Genomic DNA, 21,552 nt, shown 5'->3' with positions numbered 1-21,552 from the left:
CAGGCCTGGTCTAGAAAATACTTAGTCCTGCCATGAGTGCAGGGGACTGGACTAGATGTCCTCTCAAGGCCCCTTCCAGTCCTATGACTCTATGCTTATGTTATGTTTGGTACAATGCATGCCTTTTGAGGTATCATTTAAAAAGTCTTGATCTGTTGAACCTTAATATCCTGTTGGATTGTATGTACTATCATTGTATGTGAAGCTATGAAGTATTGCTATATGTGCTACTGAAATATGCTTTGAAGTTGGGAGATGCCCACAGCTGGCCTTTTAGTAGGGACAAATGAGCACCCATCACTGGCCAGACAGGTGTTAATGGCTCATCAAGAAGAATCCACTATCCCAGAGGCTTCTCAGAGAAGGCACGTACGCCATGGGGGCAGACTAATCCATGTCACAGCAAGGATCCTCCTAGCTGCTGTAAGAAAATATAAAAGAGTGGCAGTGACATCATCACTGGGCCTCTTTCCCCTTCACCCCCACCTCCATCTCCACACTTGGAAGATCATCTGGAAAACAGACTTAACTAGTGAGATTGGTCCCAGGCCAGAAGGGAGTCCAGTCTGTGTATTGCGGAATTGTGCCTGTAATATCTGTTAGGATGAAAGACTGTTTGATTCAAATCTTGCTTGGTCTGTTAAAGTTAGAATTTAGACTGCATTTCTATTTTTATTTCTTAAGTAAACAATTTTGATCTCTATGCCTTCTATCTATAATCACTTAAAATCTATCTTTCTGTACTTAGTAAATCTCTTTTATATTTTACCTAAAACAGTGTGGTTTTAGTTGAAGTGCTGGGAAAATCTCAGCTCAGATTACAAAGGCTGGTGCATGTCCACTTTCCTATGAAGAAGTGGTGAACTTATTAATGAGCTTGCATTGCCCAAGGGGTCCTGAGCAGTGTAAGATGGTATATTACTGGGGTGCAAGTCTGGGGGGCGGCGGTGGGGTGATTGACTGGTACCTTTCTCTGTATGATTCATGAGTGGCTCAGGGGGCATTCATGTAATACAGCTGGGTGTGGGGCCCCACATGTTGATGGCTGAGTGATCACAGTGCCCAAAGGGGTGTTACTGCCTGTCACTGGCACAGCTTTGTGAGAGACAGCCCAGGCTAGAGAGTTAAAGGAGGCACAGTGGTCCCACAGTTCCAGGTTGTACCCCGGGGTCCCCGTCACATAGGTACAGTACATTAAGTGCAGAACTGCACATCTAATGTAGAGAAAAACTGGTGCCAAAGGGACAGACAGCAATGATTGACTTTCTTGTATTATTAGAGAGCAATGCATTATAAGCGACATTCAATAGCCTGTCAAACAGCGCAAGAAAGAACAAGACAGAGGCAGGAGTGGAGCTGCTTCATTAAAATTAGCTTTTCCTGTCATGTGCAAAACCATTTCACAGAAAAAGGGGACCGTTGCTGTGTACAGTATGGAACATTCAGATGAATGATCTGAAGAGGAAGCTGTCATGTGATATGACACAGAATAATGCAAAATAGACTCTGTTACAGGAAAGCTGTTTCCATGTCAGCCTGTACATGGTGACTATCTGTCTCGAACAAGAGTTTTTTTTTTAAAAAGATTTTTAAAAAAATTAAGGGATGGAATTTTTCTGTGCATTGGAGGAATGACCATAATGGTCTTCAGTGCAGCTGATCGATGAGATATATTGGTCCTGTGCTGCAGGCACCTTTTTATAACAGTCAGTCAAGAGAGGGGCTATTAAAGGGACACATCAAGTTAAAAATTATGCTTCTGTTTGAACACTTTTAACCTATTGTTGTTGCAAGTGATGCCTAATGTTATTGTAATTTATAGCGCTTAAAGGGGGAGGAGGGAGTCTCTATTTTTCAATAGTTTCCTGTGAAGTCTGACACTTTATATATACTCAGTTTCATTGATTCCCATTTGTACTTTTGTATAGTCAGTCATTTTCCCTGTTGTTTTGAGCGAGTCTTTCACACAGCAGCAGGGAAGCAAAAAAACGTTTTTTTAGAAATAGGGAAATTGGATTGTAAAATAGCAAGAAATCTGGCACAGGGATTCGGCAACACTTGAAAGTATTTTTAACTCATTTTGTCTATATTTCAGGTTAATGCCATCTCCTTTAAAGTTTAACTGTTTGCCGTTATTCTTTGGCCCAATCCTTCACAAATTCTAGTTCCCGCCCCTCCTCACGTAGCAGCTGTTCAGCTATGTTCTCTTTGGCAGTGGTTCTCAAACTTGTTGTCACTAGCAGTCCTTTATTAGTGGTCCACAGAGAGCTGGCTGGTCACATGATGATGGCTACTCCTCTTTGTTTCTGGCTGCTAAATCACATTAAATGATGATAAGAATACTTTCTTGATCTTCCTTTTCTATTTAAGGAATTGCATAGGGAGAGGAAGCGGTCCATGTGACTGCAAATGGGAGAGGAGATGGCCCATGAAGCAATCTATCCACAGCATGACAAAATTTGGGGACCCCTGTCCAACACTGCTGCTCCTCCCTACAGACTTAGCCCTTCTCAGCCAGAGGATACCAGATCAAGTCATGAATACTGGGCATAGGAAACAAGGGAGCTGGGTTAAATCTGCATCTTCTCACCAGCTTTGTTTCCATTCCCCTCCAGCCTCCCACTCTCCCTCCGGCTCCATGGGTACCTATCACCACAGGATTACTGTGGGTGGCAGTGCTGAATTGCCCTCCCTCCCAGTCTCTTCTAATGTTTGTCCTCATTACCCAGCATGCTTTGCTGTATTCACTATTGGAGCTTAGGACCCCCTGGCTGCAGCCTGCTCCCAATGTATGTTAACCTGCGCAGCAAACCACAGCATCCTGGGCTGGAACTTCATTTTTATGTTTGGCAGTTTATCCCTGTGGGCTCCCAAGCCGGCCACCAGGTGGTGCTATATTTTTTTTTTGTTTTGTTACTGCAGATAGCTTCAGAGAATGTTGGTGCACCCTGGAGAAGAGCATTGTGTATGCTCGAAAGCTTGTCTCTTTCACCAACAGAAGTTGCTTCAATAAAAGATATTCCTTCACCCAGTTTGTCTGTCTAATATCCTGGGACCAACACGGCTACAACTCTGCATGCTGTACACTAGTGGCAGCTCTTACGTTCTTTCCCTCTTCTCATGCCATTACTGTTGGTTCAACAGCCCACCAGCGTACGGAATTACTCTTCCAGGAGCATTAGTGCCTCCATTGCAATCTCTGTGAAATAAGGCCGACCCAGGAGAGTGACTGTTTTATGGGAAATACATCTCTGTATTTTAATAATTTGAAAAGAGAAAACTTGGAGTGGAAAGTAAGCCATGGAATGAGGAAATGAGGGGTGGGGGTGGAATGAAGAGGAATCTCTGAAGCCTCACGGCAGCTTTCAAGCTCTGGGAACTGCAGAGCTCTTCAGTACTGATTTCAGGTTGTGATATGCTGTCTGGTATGTACGGTATTATGGCAGCATTCCTATAATTAAGGGTCTCAGTGTTGCCATTGTCACCCCCTATTATAATAGATTATAACTCAGATATAATAATTAGCTATGGGCTGAAGTTAGACATACAAGTTCTCAGCTTAGGAGGCATTTTTTTTTTTTTTTTTGAAACCAGAAGTATTTTATTGTAGGTGGGGCTGGTAGCACCACCTATGATTAAGGTTGCACAATACTTCCGATTATAAGACCCTGTTTTTAGTTGTCTATAGCTTTGCCAAATTTTAACCGGTTGGGCTGAAATTTTCCATGCCAGATGTCTCTCAGGCTAAGTTTAAAAAAAAAATCCGTTAAAATAATTCAGTTCTCACTTACAACAAAGCTAGGGGAAAATATGTTGTTTTGCCTATATTAACAAATTCTTGAGATCATTTCTTGGAAATGACTTAGCGCTCCCATGCTCTGGAGCAGGAACTTGAAGTTTGGCAGGGGGTGGCCTTTGTGTCAGGGATGTGCCTTTTGTGGTCCCCATGGCCAAGTTATAAATCTTGGAAAAAATCATTTCACACATGCTCAATAGAGACTTTGATTTTAAGCTGCTAAAATCTCTGAAAATTCTGTCTTGCTGAGTGTGCGCCATCCCCTTACAGCTTGAGCTGAGCTAGCGTGAGTCTGTCTACCAGGGACACACACACACAACTATGTTAAAAAAACATTATTAAAGTTCAGAGGGGTAGCCGTGTTAGTCTAGATCTATAAAAAGCAACAAACAGTCCTGTGGCACCTTATAGACTAACAAATGTATTGGAGCATAAGCTTTCGTGGGTGAATACCCACTTTGTCAGACTCATGTAATGGAAATTTCCAGAGGCAGGTATAAATATGCAGGCAAGAATCAGTCTAGAGATAACGAGGTTAGTTCAATCAGGGAGGTGAGGCCCTCTTCTAGCAGTTGAGGTGTGAACACCAAGGGAGGAGAAACTGCTTTTGTAGTTGGCTAGCCATTCACAGTCTTTGTTTAATCCTGAGCTGATGGTGTCAAATTTGCAAATGAACTAAACCCACCGACCGCTATGCCTACCTTCATGTTATATCCGCCATCAAGTGCCAACAATGCCCCTCTGCTATGTACATCGGCCAAACTAGACAGTCCCTACGTAAAAGGATAAATGGACACAAGTCAGATATTAGGAATGGCAATATACAAAAACCTGTAGGAGAACACTTCAACCTCCCTGGACACACAATAGCAGATTTAAAGGTAGCCATCCTGCAGCAAAAAAACTTCAGGACCAGACTTCAAAGAGAAACTGCTGAGCTTCAGTTCATTTGCAAATTGGAGGAGGAGGAGGAGGAGGAAACAACCTCCCTTCTGCACTTGTACCTGTGGCAGGAGGATCAGAAGGGGAGGCAGTTTGGAGCCCTGTAAAACTCTGAGACCATCCTGCCTGCCTGCGTCACTTTTGTCTGTCCAATGATAACTGGGGTCTTGCCCAAATCTGTCAGTGCTGGCCCTGGTGCTAAGTGTACAAGCAAGGGTGATGCAAGGAGGCTCGCTGCACTACCACTTATGGCGCCTATGCAGGGGCCAGCCACAATTGCAGTTCTTGTGCTCTCCTATGTACCGAGACTGCTCTTTGCCCATACTCCCAAAAATCTGGGAGGTGAGAGCTGGGGCCATTGGCTCCATTCCCTGCCTGTGCTCTAGCCACCAAAACTAGCAGATGGCAGAGAGGGAATGCTTGTTGCACTTAGAAGGTATGTGAGGCACTTGAGGCAATTTTGCTCCTCCTGGAGCTCCCACGGGTATGATATGAGACCACACTGCCTCCCAACATTAGACTAGGCCTTATTGGCATAGTCTGTCCTTAAGTGGCGGTATGCATGTTCAGTTGTTGAGGAATTTAGTACAAGAACTTTAACTCAGTTCCTCTGCAGTGTTGGAAATCCTTGCTGTCCCCAAGGAATAATAGACCACAGGCCTGTGAATCAAACCCACTTTCTTCATGGCAGTCCATAGATATAATCACCAGGCCCCTGGGCAGGGCCCCCTTCTCCATTTAAACTCGTTGCATCTGCAGCCAGTCCAATCTAGGTTTATTCTTATTGGTATTTAGAAATGGTTGAGATGTCTGTGGAAACACATGTCGTGCATTTGCAAATGGAGTTGCATCACTAGGATATGAACTTGCATAACAATTAGGATGTCTAATTAAGCTGAAACTTCATGTCCTTTTAATTATGCCATTAAGATGTCTAATTACAAAATGAAGAGGTGTAATTACAGGGTGACAAAACTTTATGAAATGTTATCCTGCTCACTGGAAATCATGTTTTTTAAAAGAAGCCTCAGTTTATGCAAATATCAACTTTCCTGACTAACGCTGGGGCATTCAGAGCCCCAATGGTAACGTGCTCTGCTGTAGGCCCTGCAATAGGCAGGCACAAATGAGTATACTAAAAAAAAAATGAAAGAAAAGGAGATTAGTGTGTGTCAAAGGTGCCATGTTAACAGTCCGAGAGAGTGAGAGATAGGGTGGTCTTGTGGTTAAGGCACTACACTGAGACTCCAGAGAGCCTGGTGCAGTTCATAGCTCTGACACAGACTTGCTGTATGGCCTTGAGCAAGTCACTTGAACTCTTTGTTTTTCCATTGCCTCATCTGCTCAGACGGCTATCAGGGGTTCTAAGGGCACCTGTCTCCTACAAACTGGACTGAGGCCACCAACTCATTTTGCAAAGATACCAAACAGCCACAAGACGGCAATGGCTTTTGGTTGCTTCAGAACTGGATCACATTTGCCCTTTGAGATGACACTGGTGAAAGGCTCGAAAGCCCATTATTAAAACTGTAGATTTATCACAGACATGAATGTTAGCATTTGTTTTGAAAAAGTCATAGCCCTGTTGGAAGAGGCTGCACTCTGAGTACCCACCCTCTGAGAGTAGTGATGAAATATTGTATGGGTCTGCCATACAGGCCTACTCTCTCCCATGGGGCTTCTCTCTGGAGCATAATGCCTGTTGATTGTGCAAGTGTTATTGGCTTTCTTTTTTTAATTGGATGCAACTCATCAGTGATATTAAAAAAAATTACCATGACAAACCTGCTGTCTTATTATTACCTATCTCTTGAGCCAGCCAGCTCCCTCATGACAACATGGCACGAGAATTGTTCATTAGACCAGAACAGTGTGGATTAAAAGATGATTGCTGCCAGATATTTGAGGTATAAATGTACACCTCTACCCTGATATAACGCGACCCGATATAACACGAATTCGGATATAACGCGGTAAAGCAGTGCTCCGGGGGGGCGGGGCTGCACACTCTGGCGGATCAAAGCAAGTACGATATAACGTGGTTTCACCTATAACGCGGTAAGATTTTTTTGGCTCCCGAGGACAGCGTTATATCGGGGTAGAGGTGTATATACATTTGCCCTTGCCTTCCTAGAATATCATTAAAACACTAGGTATTTAATCTGGAATAGGAACACTATGGTCACGTAAACTTTGCAGCTGGAAAATACTTTGTCCCTAAAACTGGCAGATTACGTATGTGTATATGTCTGTCTGACTGTCTATCCTATTCCGACAAAAAACTATGTTAAAATGGAGTTAAGTTAAGAGTACATATCATAATTTAGAATTTAGATACATTAAAGGGATGCTGTAATTATCCCCAAATCAAGTGTTTGTAACCCCATACATTCATAGATAAAGTTATATTTGAAAGAAATCCATGCTTGTTCAGATATGGAAATACAGAGTTAGTGCACCCAGACAGCCTTCTGAGTCTGCCCTTTCATTGACTCTTAAAAAACTTCCTATATAATAAAAAACTTGCTGAAATCTTGTGCAAAAGGTATATTCAAATACATATTTTGGGGGATTACTGATTATTTTTCCTTACTATGCTTTATAATGCAAAGTACCTCCTTTATCAGAAACCTTAATTCTGTCCTGCAGGGGCATGATGCGATAACCATACAGTTAGGATAAAGGTATTTTAGTGTTTGTGGACCCAGATTAGATTTGACTGATTTTTAAAAACACAATACATTTTAAAAAATCTTTTGCACCCCTGACTTTGTCACACCACATGGCAGAGTTTTATGGCCAGATTCACCGGTACATTTTGGCTGTTTTACTCCATTCTGGAACAATTCAAAGTGGCCAGAGCATACAGGCCAGTTAAACTGGGTTTACAGCCGCTTTGGTTTGTCAGAGCAAAGCAAAACAGTCAGTGTATATCAGTTTCCACCCCCTTCCTGTCCTCCAAATTCCCTAGCTTCTTGCACCTCTCTACCTTACCCTGCATGCACACACTCCTAATTTTCCCTCCTTCACCCTCTACATTCCCTTGTGCACACACATGCATACACCCTAGTTCCCTCTTGCTCCTGGCTTAACCCTTGACTAGATCTGGTAGTTTTTGAAAATAAATTTAGGATTAATGGTCACTTTTTGCCATTTTTTATGAAAGTGTATTTGTCACGAAGAACTGCCCTCTTTTAAAATGGAACTGTTCTCAATTAATCTAAAACTGCCACGGCCTTTAGGGAAAATGGTGGCCCTCTGTGCTGTGAGGAGGCAGAATCAAAATCTCAGTGGGATAAATGAGAGACCCATTCTCAAATGGCCACCAACACAGGGCAAGTGTGGTGTCCCGTCCCTTTAAATAATGGGAGAGGGCAGCCAGCTTGGAAGAGGATAGTTCTTTGTGGAATTCTCTGTTGCAGAAGAACATTGTATCCTTCAGTCTTTGCTGCAGTAAATATCTTAGGTACGAAGAATAACTATGTATGTAAAATAACCATTAATTCTAAAAACTTATTCAAATGTAGCCCATAAATAAGATTTTAGTGAGTTTTAACTATATGGGAAATCTGAGGAGTCTCTTGCTCTTATACTGAAGTTATTAGATGCCCCTCCCCTCCCAAAAAAGAAGTCTGACACGAGGTTTCAGAATTTCATAAATGACCCATTTTAATTCATTTTAATTTCTAAACATTAACAGATTTACATGTAAATTCTCAGACAATTCATTCTGTACTCAGAGTCAGTGATGTAAGTTTGGGGAGCACACACTTTAATTTTCATATATAACAAAGAGTTTGAATCCCTGCTAACTATGCAATTGCTACTGATACCTCTGTTGGGGTGTGTGTGTGTGTGTGTACTGATACCTCTGTGTGTGTAAAATAAACTGGGGGACATATCATAACACTTACCTCTTTACCAGGGATAAGCCCTATTTCAGCAAAGTATTTTCTGTTTTCCCACTCAGCCTTCCAAGAAAGTCTCTTCTAGTTCCAAGTTTCAGTGGAGTTAAAAAGTGTACCACAATTTTTCTCTTTAAATATCGCTATTTATAGCTCTCAGATGTTGTCAGGTATGCATTGCATCTTCAAAGGAGCTCAGACACAGAAAGAATGACAGAGAAATGTGGGATAATTTCAGTGGTATATTAGAATCCATGATGATTTAATCATAGAATCATAGAATATCAGGGTTGGAAGGGACCTCAGGAGGTCATCTAGTCCAACCCCCTGCTCAAAGCAGGACCAATCCCCAACTAAATCATCCCAGCCAGGCCTTTGTCAAGCCTGACCTTAAAAACCTCTAAGGAAGGAGATTCCACCACCTCCCTAGGTAATCCATTCCAGTGCTTCACCACTCTCCTAGTGAAAAAGTTTTTCCTAATATCCAACCTAAAACCTCCCCGACTGCAACTTGAGACCATTACTCCTTATTCTGTCATCTGGTACCACTGAGAACAGTCTAGATCCATCCTCTTTGGAACCCCCTTTCAGGGTAGTTGAAAGCAGTTATCAAATCCCCCCTCACGCTTCTCTTCTGCAGACTAAATAATCCCAGTTCCCTCAGCCTCTCCTCATAAGTCATGTGCTCCAGCCCCCTAATAATTTTTGTTGCTCTCCGGTGGACTCTTTCCATTTTTTCCACATCCTCCTTGTAGTGTGGGGCCCAAAACTGGACACAGTACTCCAGATGAGGCCTCACCAATGCCGAATAGAGGGGAATGATCACGTCCCTCGATCTGCTGGCAATGCTTCTACATATACAACCCAAAATGCCGTTAGCCTTCTTGGCAACAAGGGCACCCTGTTGATTCATATCCAGCTTCTCGTCCACTGTAACCCCTAGGTCCTTTTCTGCAGAACTGCTGCCTAGCCATTCGGTCCCTAGTCTGTAGCAGTGCACGGGATTCTTCCATCCTAAGTGCAGGATTTTGCACTTGTCCTTGTTGAACCTCATCAGATTTCTTTTGGCCCAATCCTCTAATTTGTCTAAGTCCCTCTGTATCCTATCCCTACCCTCCAGCATATCAACCACTCCTCCCAATTTAGTATCATCTGCAAACTTGCTGAGGGTGCAATCCATGCTATCCTCCAGATCATTAATGAAGATATTGAACAAAACCGGCCCCAGGACCGACCCTTGGAGCACTCCGCTTGATACTGGCTGCCAACTAGACATGGAGCCATTGAACACTACCCGTTGAGCCCGATGATCTAGCCAGATTTCTATTCACCTTATAGTCCATTCATCCAGCCCATGCTTCTTTAACTTGCTGGCAAGAATACTGTGGGAGACAGTATCAAAAGCTTTGCTAAAGTCAAGGAATAACACGTCCACTGCTTTCCCCTCATCCACAGAGCCATTTATCTCATCATAGAAGGCAATTAAGTTAGTCAGGCGTGACTTGCCCTTGGTGAATCCATGCTGACTGTTCCTGATCACTTTCCTCTCCTCAAAGTACTTCAAAATTGATTCCTTGGACCTGCTCCATGATTTTTCCAGAGACTGAGGTGAAGCTGACTGGCCTGTAGTTCCACGGATCCTCCTCCTTCCCTTTTTTAAAGATGGGAGTACATTAGCCTTTTCCCATTCATTCCAGGACCTCCCCCAATCGCCATGAGTTTTCAAAGATAATGTCCAATGGCTCTGCAATCACATCAGCCAACTCCTTTAGCACCCTCGGATGCAGTGCATCCGGCCCCATGGACTTGTGGTTGTCCAGCTTTTCTAAATAGTCCTGAACCACTTCTTTCTCCACAGAGGGCTAGTCACCTCCTCCCCATACTGTGCTGCCCAGTGCAGTAATCTGGGAGCTGACCTTGTTCGTGAAGACAGACGCAAAAAAAAGCATTGAGTACATTAGCTTTTTCCACATCCTCTGTCACTAGGTTGCCTCCCCCATTCAGTAAGGGGCTCACACTTTCCCTGACCACCTTCTTGTTGCTAACATGCCTGTAGAAACCCTTCTTGTTACTCTTAACATCCCTTGCTAGTTGCAACTCCAAATGTGATTTGGCCTTCCTGATTTCACTCCTGCATGCCTGAGCAATATTTTTATACTCCTCCCTTGTCATTGACTCTTGAACAGTATCTTCTGATGTAAACGGTTTACACTAAATGATAGAAAATGTATTGTTAGTACTCACATAGTGGGGGGTTGATGGGGCATTGTCACCTCTGTTGTTTATTAATTTATTATCTCTTAAAGGCCAGAAGCATTATCATACTTATTATTAATTATTATTATTTAATTCCTCTCTGTCTTTGCTGTGTATGTGTCTTTTGTTCTCCCTATTGTTCTTTTGCACTCTGATCTGTGGAGGGAAACTCACATTTCAGACAGCTTAAATCAGCATTACCAACCTACAAGAATTCACTTGGCATGTTAACTGTCTTTTAAGATTTGTGCTGAATACCCAATGGTGGCGTCTTGCTCTCAAAAGTCATTTGAATGTCTTCTAGGAATTATTGAATTGTTTATTGATCTTGTAATTATTCTTGTGTCTCTGGTTCCGTCTGATGTTTGCCACTTTGTTAAAAATTTAATACCATATTTTAAAATAGTTATTTGGGCTGATAACACTATATGTGCAAATATTGGAATATGTTTGCAAATATTGAAGTATATTTGGTATGTTTCTCCCTTGACTGAATTTGCTTTCCCCTCGCACCTCCTTGTCTGTATTTCTACCATCACAGTTTTTTCTTCCCCTACCGCCCCCCCAAAAAAATCTTTTGTCTTTCTTAAAGAAATCTAAGAATCCCCTTGTTTTTCTCTGCCATTTGAACACATGGGGAACTGCCCCAACCAAAGATGATAAAATAAAATTCTGAGTACATTGACTCTTCCTTCATTCCTGTTCTGTGTGCAATTCAGAGCTGTTAATGTAATAGAATAGCACTTCCTGATGATGGTTGCATGCAGAGTAGCTACTCTGGTGCCCCAGACACTATATCTTATTCCAAGACTAAAAACTATGTTAAGATGGAGTTAATGTAATTTCAGGGTAAAAGACATTACAGAGATGTTGTAATTATCCCCAAATCAAGCATTACAAACCTCAAGATATTCAGGGTTAAGGTTACACTTTAATAAAATCAAACATGATAAAGTATGGAAATATACAGATAAGGCATTCAAACAACCTTAACTCTGCCCTGTAGTGACATAATTTAATAACTGTACAATTATTATGATAGAGGCATTTTAGTGATTGTAATCTCAGATTAGATAAAATTTATTTTTAAAGACATTGGCAGTTTTTCCATATTTTTTCCCACTTGGGGCCTCCATAGTAGGTATGAATTCTAGCAGGGGCTACAAATCATCTACAGAAGTGGTTCTCAAACTTTTGTACTGGTGACCCCTTTCACATAGCAAACCTCTGAGTGCGACGCCCCCCTTATAAATTAAAAACACTTTAAAATATATTTAATACCATTATAAATACTGGAGGCAAAGTGGGGTTTGGGGTGGAGGCTGACTGCTCGTGACCCGCCATGTAATAACCTCGTGACCCCCTGAGGGGTCCCGACCCCCAGTTTGAGAACCGCTGATCTACAGCAGGGCTTTATTGAACAGCCTGGCAGCCATAGCAGAGCATTCAGGGTAGCACTACCATGTGCCCCAAAACTCAGGCAGCATTATCAACAGACTCACTCTCTAATTTTCAGAGTCTGAGCTCCTGCCCAAGTTATGACATCTACACAGCTATTTTAGCACTGTAGGGTGAGCCCTGCTAGCTAGAGTCTGTCAACCTGGGCTCTGAGACTTGCTGCTGCTATCTGTATAAATGTACCCTGTATGTAAAGAACGGTCTCTTAGCATTGTACAGCAGGTCTATTAAAGACTAGCTTTTCCAGACTCCCTCCTTCTTCTGTATGCTGTTTATATTGCTATCCACTTCATAACCCAGCGGGTCCCTACACTGGGATGTAGGCAACTGTTGTCATTCCTTCCCCCATACCCTTATTTATAGATAAGGTAACAGAAGGTGACAAGGTGCCCTTAGGCAGAGAAGGGAATAGAATTCCCATTGTTAATATGGTAGATCTAAAACTCATCCACTTAGGCAAACTGCCTCTCAGAATGAATGTATCAGATCTATGTGCTTGGCTATCCTGTCTGTGACCACTGCTCTAACCACTAACCCACTCTTCCCTCCCAGAGCCAGCAACAGAACAGGGATCCTGATTTCCCATATGTCTCTCAAAGAGCTGTGTAAATCACTGGCAAAATGTATCACATTCCCATCTAGTAGCTCAGGGGTTCTCAATCTTTTTCTTTCTGAGCTCCACCGCACCCCAACATTCTGTAAAAACTCCACAGCCCACCAGTGCCACAACTGTTTTTCTGCATATAAAAACCAGGGCCAGCATTAGGGGGTAGCAAGCAGGGCAATTGCCCAGGGCCCCATGCCACAGAGGCCCCACGAAGTTAAATTGCCCAGGCTTCGACTTGAGCCCTGGGTGGTGGAGTTCAGGGCCCCAGGCTTCAGCCCCACACGATGGGGCTTCGGCTTTCTGCCCTGGGTGCCGGAGAATCGAACACTGATCCTGCTTGGCGGACCTCCATAAATCTGCTCACGGCTCCCCTGGGGGCCCCGTACCCCTGGTTGAGAACTGCTATAGTATCTGATCCACATAGAAGATAATAGCCTACTAGCACCACTTGTTACTTCTTAGCTCAAGTGATAAAGGTCTGTGCTATGGAGCTGAAGGTCTCCCGCACACGTCTGATGACCATTGTGTAGAAGATCCCTATGGTTCCTGCTTTGTTTAATTAAAGATTATATCATTATGCATGCACGGAAGTAGGCGGAACAAAGGTTGCCCTGGTAATCTTAATACTGGGATTTCCTAGCTTTCCAGTGCTTGGCTTTGCAACCTTAATGTTATTTTAATATAGCTTTTTTTGCAATGTAATTTCCCAGGTTGTTTGAAAACAACCATCACACACAGGGTTTTTTCCCCGCAAAACTGAGGAAAAGCAACTAAAGTAGCAGAAATGCCCTACAATTATAGGGTGTCTGAATATGTGTGCGCGAGCATGGCAATATTTTTTTCCCCATTCACCCTGCCTTCTGAGTCATTATGTGCCAGCGCTCAGCGTGGCTATGTTAGTGCTCTGCTTACCATCTCGTTGTAAATCATGTTTTTATACCTTTTGAAAATCTACTTCAAATGTAACTGGAACAAAGAGCATCAGAAGACGACTGCATCCCCGAAAAAAAGGCCGTTATGTGGAGCTGCCAGAACATTCTGAGGCTGACAAAGATGAGATGCTAATGAAGGGGTGAATGGTCTCCACACTTGCAGTATATTTTCTTTCCTGTGCTCTCATGAGAATCAGTGCTAAACTTTGAACACGGTTTGTGCTAATTAGCTCTTTTTTTTATTAAATATTAGTTGATCACATCATCTCCTTCATGCGGTATGATCAGTTTTATTTCATTTCGCAATACATGAAGATCTGTGGTCTTGGTAGCATTGAGAGAAAATGCAGTGTAATTGTGGATTGGATACCTATGAGTACCAAATCTGATACATTGTGACATATAATGTGTTTTAATGATCATTCTATTTATATTTTCAAATAAAAACATCAACAATAAAATACAATACAATAAAATAAAAGTAAGTATACACTAGTCTAAAAAAATGTTTTTGCCCCTTACTTTATACACTGAGGATATGTCATATCAAAGTCCCCAAAATGAAAAACACAGCTTAGACAAATCTTAAAATAAAATAAAATAAAAATAATAAGTTTTTCTCTTTTTTGGGGGTGGGTGGGAAGCAAACAGCTAACATATTATATTTTCAAGTTAAAACAATTTTCCTTCAAGAGTCTTGGCCATTGACATAAAAATCTCTTAATTTATAACGCAGTTAAATAGTCCCCCACCCCCCCCAAGTCAATAGTATACATAAAACATATAGTAAATGTGGACTTATATGCCTTCCCCCCTTTTCTTTCTCCACAATTCCCTGTCACATTGAAATTGTGCTCTTGCATGAACCAAAGATAGTTTGTTTCTATTCAGAATTTGTGCTCCCACAGGGTTGTCTTGTCATCTAAAAAATGTTGCTATCTAAAAATGATCAAACATGTACTCTGTAATAATAATTTCTTTTTAAATATCGTCACAGAGGAAAATCAGCAGAAGTTGATATATTATAAGAAATCATTGGGGGATAAAAAAATACAAAATACCACTAACTAGATACTTTAGTCTCACTTTGTTTTGCTGGTCCCAGGAGATCCAACTCTCTATTCCCATTTCTAGTTATGGAATATTTCAGCACCCAGAATTCTTTGACACTGGGAGAAAAAAAAAATCAAGATATGACACAAAAGATGGTTTCCTCCGACAAGTCTTTTCAGAGTCCAACTGTTCTCCCTTTTATCCTTTTTTTGTGATGGGGGAGCACGCACGCACCTTCTGTCCTTTAGTTAAGAGCAGAGCAAAGCATCTATATTTCACCTAGGGCTTTTCAAGTGGAGTGTATGAACATTGTGTGACTAGCAGACTCTTCCACAGAGGATCCTTAAACTGAGAACTGGGGCCCGGGGGTTGGAACTCATTGGATTAGTGGGAGGAGTTCTATTGACTTCAGTGTGCTTTGTCCCTATAGTGTTACTATTCGGTTAAAGCTTTATCGGGTATCTGGCTAACTACAATTGTTCATGTTCGTCCCTGGCAGATTTCACTACCTAAAAACACCACTCCTATTTAAAATTGATTTTGGTGTAAAGGTTTTAAGTGTTGTGTCTTACGATGCGCAGCCACAGCATTTGACTGTAGATGCACCTGGGAGTTTTTCCATTGGTTTTCGGTTCTTCCTATTTTATCTTGTTTTACGTTGCTGACTAGTAGCTGGCAAATCAGTTAATCAGTATATCTGGCACAGAAGCTACGGCCCCCTGAGATACTGACTGTATCTTGTCTCTGGCACTGCTGATTCCAGCTTGAGTTCCTGCACCAATGCTCTAAATGGGCAGTGGTGGGGAAGGGAATTGACCACTCCCCTGTGCCACCAGTCAGAAACGAAATGCCTGTTCTAACCTCACTTATGTTATGGCAGTGTACCTTCATTGACTTCACAGGGGTTTCTTCTGATCTACCCTGGTGTATCTGAGAGCAGAATCAGGTGCCCCAAAAGTTTCCAGGCCTAGATATGCTGTGTTGAAGAATCTCTTTTCTCTATGCTCCTCGGGCATCAATCCACTAGCTTTTGCAAGTGTGCTTAATAAATGGAGCTGCAGAGCAATGCTGCTGCGTTGACTGTGCCATTTGACTGATTGCAGAAAGCATCTCCGCCCACTCTTACTCCAGGAACTCTATTTGATCTAATTCCTCTGGAAAGCCACATGGTGACTACATCCAACATTAACTTCTTGTCTATTTAACCTCTTTCCCAGGTACTCCACCTCTTCGTTCTCCAGGCTGGAGAGGGTGGGTATCAGGCATCCTGCACCTTTGCCTTTCATCGGAAACCTACTGTTCTTTCGCCAGGTAAGAAGGGTTTGAGTTGGTATCTATCCAAAAATGTTTTAAAAGAGCAGGGGAGATGGGGGAGGAGGGGAAGGGAGAGAGTGAACTTGTAGCTACTGATCACTGCTCTTTGAGCATCTTCCCGGGGACATAACAAGCACAACTCACCTTTGTGACCAGAAGGAACATAGCAAGCAGCCACCTATAAGAGGCACTGATTTAAGGACAAAATTAACCAGACAGAAAGAAAGGGTGTAAGCTTCTGAAGCTAATTACTTGAGCTTTTCCAGGAAAGTTCATGACCTTGGTGGAGTAAGCTTGGTTATGTGAATAGAACAGATTATATTAACTAGCTCTGACTGGTTTGTTCTGAGCGGTTTCAGTTTATACAGCCCTCTGTTGCTGATTGTACATGTTTATTTCAAAGCATGTAACTTTGTCTACTCCCAGTCAAGTAAATGAAGTTAGATATCATTAACTAATACTGCTCCCTGTCCCCAGTTTTAAGGTCTTTTTTGAGGGAGGGGAGTTTTGTTTAGTTTTTATTTTTGTTTGCTCATGTACAACAAAAGAACTGTTTCATCGAGAGAAACTTTTGTTTTATGGTCTGATTTCAATAAAGCTCCCAAGGACCCAATCTCTCAATCTGAGTTTACAGTGGAGCACCATCATTTTTCAGGTATGGAGTGTTAAAGTCTCTCCCATTCACATTGGTGGCTTTCCATGTTGGTTTTCAAGATTCCCAAGCACTTTGTGAAAGAAATCTGGAATAACTCCAGTGTTCAGGCCATATTCCCCCCCACCCCCACCCAACAAAAAGGCTTAATGTCCAAGATTGTCTGAGAGATGTTAATGATAGTATAGTTCTTTTTGCTGTCAAAGTGGTTACACTACCAGTATCTGATTCATTATTTGGTAAGGCATTTTGAGATACCTGGAGTATTAATGTAAATCCAAATTCAATTCTATGGTGAAACTAATTTAAATAGTTGTTTTCACATGTGCACCTAGTTTCAACCAGGAGAGAATTTAAAAGGTTGGATCACCTTAACAAGGACTGGAAGGCAGTAATGAGACAGGGAGCTGGTTTGAAACCAGCCCGGAGACTTGAAAGTAACTAATCTCTTGTCTCTTTGATGACAAAGCACAATTGATCCCTTTGCTGGTACTTTTTCAGCAACAGGCTGACAGAGAACTGAGTCTCCCTCTTACCCCTAGAGGGAGTTGATCTTGAACAGGGTTGAGGCACTGATGAGAGTAGTGTGGGGAAGTTTTCACTGCTGTTACCTCAGCTTGTACTTAGACAACTTTAGTGAAACTGGTTTCTTTTATGTGCACTAAATTAACATAAACAATATAATGAAGAGAAAACACATGCTATTTTACAGGGTTTTTTTAAAAATAAAACAATTTAAAACTGATGTGCAATTACAGTTTTATGTTCATGCATGAGTAGTTAGAAATAAGAATTCTGGATGGGATTTTAAACCATGCTTAAGTGTCTTAACAGCACAAGTCCCATGGATTTGCAGTCCTAAATCATTTAGGTTCTTTTGAAAATGCCTCTGTTCTGTTGTGGGTGGGCATGATCAGTTCTATCACTGTCAGTAGGAGCTAGGCACATGTCGTATTTAGTCCAGGCTCTTTGTAATTTGTTTTTCTCCCCTGATACGTTCTTCTGTATTTTCCTGTTCTGTTTCTTTGATTGTTTTCTCAGAAATAGTGCCCATAGCAACACACTGGTAACAGGAAGACCATGTGTGTGCTGCAGGCTGTTTTCTAATGGTAACATTTTCACATACACATGTACTGTACTGAACTCAAAAAAGGACATCTCCTCCTCTCCCAGTAGGAGATAACCAGAGGCAATATGTCATCTTACTGGGAACTAGGATGGATTTTATGGATCTAGTTGTGAGGGCACAGCAGCAGTTTGATGGCTGGGTTAGTTTCTAAGGACAGCTCAGATGCAAGAAGTAAAATGCTTGTACATCCCATCATCATGTATAGAACAGTAAAAACTCTTTGCACTTACATTTGAGATGCAATAATGTGACTTATAAACAGCCTTTCTTCCAAGCTTCTTTGAAAGGCCGAATCCTTCTCCCTTTATTCAGCATTGCCAACCCCCAGCATTCAAAAATCATGTCAGGCCTGCCAAAATCATAAATGGTTTAAAAATCATTAGATTTTAAAAATATATATTTTAAGGTTTTTCTGTTTGCTTTCTGGGTTTTGGCTGCATTCAGGTCACGTTTTCAAGCTTTTCTTTGCAGCCATGAAGGCTAGAAACTTTTTTAAATGAATGCTGAAATTCTCCCATAATCTCATAAATCCAGGAGCTGGAGTTTTAAGAAAAACACCAAATACCACAAGACTCACAATAAAATTGTAAGAATTGATAACACTTATACTTACTTGTATAGCTGAATAAAATCTATGGGCCTGATTCTCCTCTCACATAAATCAAGTAAACCAGGTGTAGCTCTAGTAAAGTTAATGGGGTTAATGCCAGTTTTATTTCATCATATAAGTGAGAGGAGTATCAGGCCCTATCTCCCTTTCTCAGATTGCCTTGAAATGAGTGGGAAGTATTACTAATGTGAATAGGATTTTGCCCAGAGTGCTTCTTTTTTATTATAAACCTACAAATCAAATTTCTGTTACAAAATTCAAACATGTTTTTCTATATCTCTTCTGTTTAAACAAAAACACTTTATTGACGAGCATGTATTGTTTAGTTTAAAAAAGTAAATGTAGTGTTTGTGAAATCTCTGGCTGTTGGCTGGAATGAGGGTTGCTGCTATGAAGTGTCGTTTGAGAGCTGGAAGATGGTGGGTGTCAAGGGTGGATGGTGGGGGGAGAAATTTGTGGGGAGGTGCAAGGAAATGAATAAAAAGGTAAGAGCTGACTTGAAACAGCAAGTTGTTCCATTACTCGTAAAGTCCCACTTCTCTTTTAAGAACAGGAGAGAGAGCGACAATCAAACCCTGAAATTAAAACATACCCAAGTTAATCTGCTAAAGAAAAGAATATATGGAATTATTGCAGTCCTGCAGCTGGGAAATTACCTCAGAGTCCAAGATATTAGATTAAAAATACTTCGATTACATCAGAACCATTTGCAGTGGGCAACATCTGCTGCAGGAGTAAAAGTGATTATGCTGTAAAAACATCGTGTTTAATTTTCCCAGTAACTGAGCAGGAGATTTGCAGAGACAGAAATGCAATTTCACCAGGAACACTTGAGTATTTCTCATCCTCCCCCCAACGATCTTGCATTTTCCTTACAAATCTGTGGGAAAACCAATGGGTTTCCCCCCACCCCCCACTTGGAAGCATAACCGGATACACAAGGCATACACAGAGCACACAAACAAAACAGGGCATTAGAGCCACGGGCTATTTAAAAATTGAAAGTCTTAATTCACAAGCTAATGGTTTTATTATGTGACAAATACGTTTAAAACCTAACATATATAACACGGCCCTTCCCCCAAGGAGCCAGAGAGAACATTTGATCTGTTGCTCTTGCAGTGTTGTATCCCCTCCCCCGTCCCTCGCCCTTTCCTAAGAAAGCAGTTATCAGTTATGCTGTTTTAAAATGTCATTATCTTGACATTTTAATGGTTCTAGTAATCGGGTACTTTACCTGTGGGCAGGGCCGGCTTTAGGCCAATTCAACCAATTCCCCTGAATCGGGCCCCGCCCCTAAGAGGGCCCCGCGCCCAAGCCCCGGTACGGCGTACAGGCAAGAGCCGGTGCGCTGTACCGGGGTGGCCTGGCTTCCCCAGCGGGCAATTTAAAGAGCCTGGGGCTCCCAGCAGGGGCTGGAGCCCCAGGCCCTTTAAATTGCCACCAGAGCCCCACTGCTGGAGCCCTGGGGTAGGGCTGCGGGGCTCTGGGGGCTATTTAAAGGGTCCAGCGCTCCCCTGCTTCTACCACCCTGGCCCTATAAATAGCCGCTGGAGCCCCGCCGCCGCTACCCCAGGACTCCCACAGCTATTTAAAGGGCCGGGGCGGTAGAAGCAGGGGAGCACTGGACCCTTTAAATAGCCCCCAGAGCCCCAGGCTGCTGCTGCTACCCCGGTGGGGGAGGGAAGAGGAGGGGGCACTTACCGTACAGGGTGGGCTGTACCCCCTGTACCCGCACCCCCTGCCCGCAGCCAGCCCCTGCTGCACCCCCTGCCCGCACCAGCCCCGGACCCCCTGCCCTGCCCACACCAGCCCCTGCCTGCAGCCAGCCCCGCACCCCCTGCCCTGCCTGCAGCCAGCCCCTGTCTGCAGCCAGCCCTGCATCCCCTGCCCGCAGCCAGCCCATCTGCAGCCAGCCCCGCACCCCCTGCCCTGTCTGCAGCCAGCCCCTGACTCCAGCCAGCCCTGCACTCCCTGCCCGCAGCCAGCCAGCCCTGCACCCCCTGCCCGCAGCCAGCCAGCCCTGCACCCCCTGCCCGCAGCCAGCTAGTCTCCAGCCAGCCCCACGCCCCCTGCCCTGCCTGCAGCCAGCCCCTACCTCCAGCCAGCCCCTGTCCTGCCTCCAGCCAACCCCATGCCCACTGGTGCCCTGCAGTTCCCAGGGCAGTAACCCTGCACACCTGCTTCAATGAGGGGGGCAGGTAGGGTGACCAGATCACCCAAGTCAAATATCGGGGCGGGGGGGGGGCGTGGCGAGGGAGCGGGGAAAAAAAAAACAAAACACCCTTCCTCCACAAGCTCTGGAGGGAGGCCCCGGAGACGAAGGGGAAGCGCGGGGCCAGGGTGAGTGAGAGTCTGGCCTGGCCCCGAGCAGGCAGGACTCAGTCAGGCGGTAGGGAGAGGAGGGGGGCGGCCCGCGGGGCCAGGTGGCGGCTGTTCTCCCCTCCGGGCAGCGGGACTCGGGAGCAGCCGCTGCTGCAGCTCCCACTGCCGCGGGGGAGGAAGCGGCCGATGGCCAAGCTCGGCGGCTGCGGCTCGGACGCCCGGGCCCGAACCCCCCGAGCCTGGGCCTGCTGCGGGGACCCAGCAGCGCGCACGCTGCGCCCAGCTCCTGGCCAGTCGCGTCTGGGCTGCTGCCCAGCTGGTGCTATCCCGCGGTAGCCCCGGAGTGGGGGCAGCAGGCCCCAGCCCCCCCGTCCCGCTCGGGTCCCGCAGGGCACTTCCCCTCCCGGGCTCCGGTGGCTGCTGTGCTCCCTGAACTCCTGGGCTCTGTAAGCGCCGAGCTGCCCGAGGGCTACCGGCTTTGGGCAGCCCCCATGCCTCTGGACCCTGCGCCCCCGGAGCCCGGGAAGGGAAGTGCCCGGCTGGCGGCGCAGGGTCCGGAGGCATGAGGGCTGC

At 44.0% G+C, this 21,552-nt stretch overlaps 1 protein-coding gene across 1 annotated transcript in view; it reads left to right on the top strand.

Annotated features, from left to right (window-relative positions):
- Window positions 1-21,552, top strand: part of TBXAS1 (thromboxane A synthase 1) — a 335,034-nt gene that overhangs the window by 70,511 nt on the left and 242,971 nt on the right. The window contains exon 3 of the mRNA XM_024211589.1: window positions 16,167-16,260. Within this exon, the coding sequence (XP_024067357.1) occupies window positions 16,167-16,260 (94 nt within the window). The remainder of the gene's footprint in view (window positions 1-16,166; window positions 16,261-21,552) is intronic.

This window comes from Terrapene carolina, unplaced genomic scaffold (assembly GCF_002925995.2).
Source record: "Terrapene carolina triunguis isolate 2854851 unplaced genomic scaffold, T_m_triunguis-2.0 Scaffold247, whole genome shotgun sequence".
Taxonomy (NCBI): Eukaryota; Metazoa; Chordata; order Testudines; family Emydidae; genus Terrapene; species Terrapene triunguis.
The sequence above is the reverse complement of the archived record's forward strand: the minus strand, read 5'-3'. Positions and strand labels throughout refer to the sequence as shown.